The sequence below is a fragment of the Nylanderia fulva genome, unplaced genomic scaffold (genome assembly GCF_048542155.1).
Source record: "Nylanderia fulva isolate GAGA-0341 unplaced genomic scaffold, ASM4854215v1 Scaffold345, whole genome shotgun sequence".
In the NCBI taxonomy this organism is placed as follows: domain Eukaryota; kingdom Metazoa; phylum Arthropoda; class Insecta; order Hymenoptera; family Formicidae; genus Nylanderia; species Nylanderia fulva.
This window is the reverse complement of record NW_028190417.1, coordinates 65,556-69,717: the sequence shown is the minus strand read 5'-3', so window position 1 is coordinate 69,717 and position 4,162 is coordinate 65,556. Positions and strand designations below refer to the sequence as shown.

The 4,162-nt window shown below is 27.7% G+C and overlaps 1 protein-coding gene across 2 annotated transcripts; it reads left to right on the top strand.

Annotated features, from left to right (window-relative positions):
• Positions 1–300: 300 nt before the first annotated feature.
• Positions 301–3,142, top strand: LOC146722238 (dynein light chain roadblock-type 2-like). Of its 2 annotated transcripts, none has more exons than XM_085485158.1 (4): positions 301–323; positions 2,106–2,261; positions 2,378–2,712; positions 2,786–3,142. In XM_085485158.1, exons 3-4 carry the CDS (start codon positions 2,655–2,657, stop codon positions 2,995–2,997), a joined length of 270 nt encoding a protein of 89 aa, XP_085341284.1. In that variant the 5' UTR covers positions 301–323; positions 2,106–2,261; positions 2,378–2,654; the 3' UTR covers positions 2,998–3,142. The 2 variants fall into 2 exon arrangements, with proteins under 2 accessions (XP_085341284.1, XP_085341283.1); XM_085485157.1 differs by lacking the exon at positions 301–323 and adding an exon at positions 1,459–1,884.
• The last annotated feature ends 1,020 nt before the right edge of the window (positions 3,143–4,162 follow it).

Below are 4,162 nucleotides of genomic sequence, written 5' to 3'. Positions count from 1 at the left end.
AAGTAAAAATAGATAGAAAATTCGCGAAGCCTCTCGAAGCCTAGCGAAGGGCGTTTTTGAGGCAAGGTATAAATAGGAGATTTTTAGATAACGAGAGATTCCGTCTTCGACAGTCGCCGCGCACGAACGCACGTTTATTAATCCGAGCGATATACCTATATGTATTCACACGTACAATTTGCATTGAAGAATATATTCAGTTGATTTAATCGTCGCATCACATTATTAATTCCCGCATCGTTCCTCCTAAGCAATCGCGACGCGCGAAAGAGACGCTAAAAATCTTTGACTTGATATCTCGGATCGACATGGATAAAAGAGCAGTAAGTATAAATAATGTACATAATAGTATTATTGTTTTCTACAGCGTATTTATTAGCCTATTATAAGTAATTGAGAAAGTTTGATAAGTTAGGTTAACCGGTGTTTTTCTTGTGTTTACTTTATATATGTAAGAAATAATAATATCCAAAAGAGGCCTTTGTGTAATTATGAAAAGTTGTGTTTGTGTATATGTATGAAAAATGTCTAGAGAAGGTTAGACGGAGACAAACTTTTTCTTTTTCTTTTAAAGTGTCGTTAATATATATATATATATATATATATATATATATCCAGGGGCAGTTTCCATGACTTTTTCTTATAAGAACGGGCAGTTTTGACGACATTTGGTTGTTTTGGCGACCGTCGTCAAAACTATTGCGGTATAAAGACAATTATGACGACAGTTGCGAAATCTACCTATATACTACTGAAATATTAAAAATCTAATTTTACTTATATAATTGTATGTATATCTAATGTTATTATTCGTACACTATTGTTTTCATCATTATATAACAAAATATATCTTTTGATGATTAATATAGAGAGATTTATTGTCAATAATAATATATTTGTTATTTTGTCGCCAAAACTACCAATCTACGAAAATCATTGTGATATAAAGGTTGTTATAGCGACAGTCATAAAATATACCTATATATCGTTGAAATATTGGAAATTAATTTTTTTGTCGCCAAAACTACTTTGTCGCCAAAACTACCAATTATTGCAATGTAAAGGCTGTTATGGCGACAGTCATGAAATCTGCCTATATATATATCTGCCTATTAACAAAGTACAGAAATTAACGCGGAAAGCTATTATATATTTATTAATGCTTTTAAATGAATATTTATGTATATATTCGAATTGCTTGCTTATTCGATGAATGATAGCAAAAGAAGTATTTTTTGGATGTATTGTATATATTATATGTCAATTGGCTATTTTAACGACATCCCAAAAGAGATATACTTTTTTGCTATCATTCATCAAATAAGCAAGCAATTCAAATATAACGTCCATACATTTGCATTTTCACAAATCCAAGAATTTATCTAAAAAAGTTGTCTATTCATTTACAGCAGTATTATCAAGAGACACGGTAGTGTCTCGCGACCAGTTAAGGGCGTAGCCGAGACACCGTGTATCTTAACGCGAGTCGGACATTTGAGTCTTTATAATATTTCGAATTCTCAATAACGGCTGAAGCAATCGAGTTTATACTAGACTTAATCGATAGATTGAGTTTGAATTATATAATAAAAGTGTCTTTATTTCTGCTCTACGTGATTTGTAAGCAGAGATATATAATTGCAAAGTCGAAATATGAAAAATTTCTTTTAAGAAACGTCCCCGTCATCATCATTATTATTATCATCATCGACCACGCAAACATAGTAGTATCGTGCTACACGTATTCACACGTATACAACACATGCGCACACATATATCACACGTACACAACACATGAATAGATGCATGTATTGGAAATGTCCATCTCGCACGTTTTACAACAGACGGCGATAGTTGCCCTCCGCTATATTGACAGCGTGCGGGGTTAGATATTTTCAATTTTCAATTTCAATTTTTACATTCAATTTTAATGTTATTATTTGCAAATTTATTGTCATAATAATTTATGTGCAAGTTTACAGTCTGTGATACAAAATCAGATATTTTGCTATTATTTCAATAATATTTCAATTATATAAATGCCTATGTATGAGTATGCATATATTTTTAATAATTTTCTTAATTAGCTTCTATATTTTTTTCAGTTGTACATCAAGCAGGTAGCATTATCAGCTCACTTGTGAGCATGGGTTGGGCAATGGCTAGTTATCATCGCAGCATTCGATTAGCTTAACAAGATAAATCTAATATCAGTGCTATAGGAACTATTTTACAATTTTTCTGGCATTTTCTTATTGCAGGTACATATATATCCAATAATTAATATACAAAATTAAATATTATTCATCACACACTTTGTATCAAAATAATATATTTTTTAAAATTTATTTAATCATTTTTATCATTGTGATTGTAGTGGCAAGGATCTTATTGCTCAGTGTCATTGCAAGCATCTGGCCTGTATATACCATAATATATTGCGTAATACATTGGCTAAGTATGACAATATAGATTTTGATAGATTCCCATGGAATATTGGAATTTTGTCGGACTTACAGTCATCCACCACATATGCAGCCTACAATTAAAGAACGCATTTATTCCATATGATTTGCTTCCGTTATTGGAATATTTAAAATAAAAATTTTATTAATAAATTTCGATGAAATAATTTATAAGAGGTTGAAGAAACTATGAAACAAATTCAGTCTCATAAAAGGGTAGTTGGAACAATAGTGGTGAATGCAGAAGGTATTACATGAGATCATTGACATGATTTACTTGTAGTTGTAAACAAAAATTTATAAAATTATATCTGTTTTAGGTATTCCTATAAAGTCAACATTAGATAATACGACAACAGTTCAATACGCAGGTTTGATAAGTCAATTGTCAGATAAAGCTCGTTCTGTCGTACGTGACTTGAATCCAACAAATGATTTAACTTTCTTGCGCATACGTAGCAAAAAACATAAAATTATGATGGCACCAGATAAAGAATTCATATTAATAGTAGTACAAAATCCAGTTGATTGATATTTAAAAGAAACAAAAATATATTTCAAAGTTAAGATTTATTTCTTTGGTTGTTAATTTAATCTGTATGCTACATTGTGGATGTTAATATCTATTCAATTAAATAAAGAAAAATAAAAGAATAAAGCTTAAAAATTATACAAAATGCAGTATTTAATTACTAATTTAACAAATTATGAACTTTTAGAGTTTTTAAATAGTGCTTTCTTCTTTGGTAACAATATTATATTTTTAAGTTTGATAATTATGAAAATATGTATATATAGTAATTCATGGCATGTTTATTTTTGTATTTAATACAATTATAAATGTACATTTCTCATCAATAAAATATCACAGTATCTTTTTTATAATTTAATTTTAATATTGAGATTGTTTTTATTCAGTGGAAAAAAAAATGTGTAGTTGGTCCCTATTAATTATACATACATATAAGAGTGTCGCACAAATAATTCTATGCAGTCTTTTTAAGATAATATAAAAATACTTATAAATATAATCAATTAAAATACATATAATCAAAATTGTATGTATTAAAATTCAATAGCATATAAAAAAGATTTTTTGAAATTATATATATATAATAAAAATCCAACATTTTATATATATATATATATATATATATAAATATAAATATATATTTATTTATTGTATATCATAAATATATATTTATTTATTTATATTTACCTATCTTTTTTTTATATATATGGTAGAAATACAATGTGAGTTATTTTATTTTGCAAAATTTTTGAAAGTTAAACTATACAATGAAATTATTTCATATAATACCGAGATTCTTTTCATAATAAAGATTAAGAGAGAGTTAGATTTTATCATAAGATTTATAAAAGTCATAAGATAAGGTTAATTGCATATTGTATAATTTATCTCTCATTTTTTAAAGTAAATAAATATCAAAGTTACATTGCTTGAACTGGTGCGTTTGAAGTATGTTGTCTTTTTGAGGGATGCAAGACAATATAGTACAAAAGCATTGCTGTAATTCCCAAGAAAAAAGAAATGATACAAATAATAAAGATTATATTAAAGTACTAAGCCTCTTTAACTGCAGGAGGACAAGCATATTGCCATAATAAATTTGCTGCAATATTTTCAAAAAAGCAGATAACATAGAAAGATAGATGTTTTCAAAATGTTTTGCTAT

Bases quoted from the DNA above. Each gene is read 5' to 3' on its own strand.
- LOC146722238 (XM_085485158.1), top strand. From the start codon at position 2,655: ATGAAACAAATTCAGTCTCATAAAAGGGTAGTTGGAACAATAGTGGTG. The intron at 2,713-2,785 runs GTATTACATGAG...TATCTGTTTTAG, and splicing joins AATAGTGGTGAATGCAGAAG to GTATTCCTATAAAGTCAACA.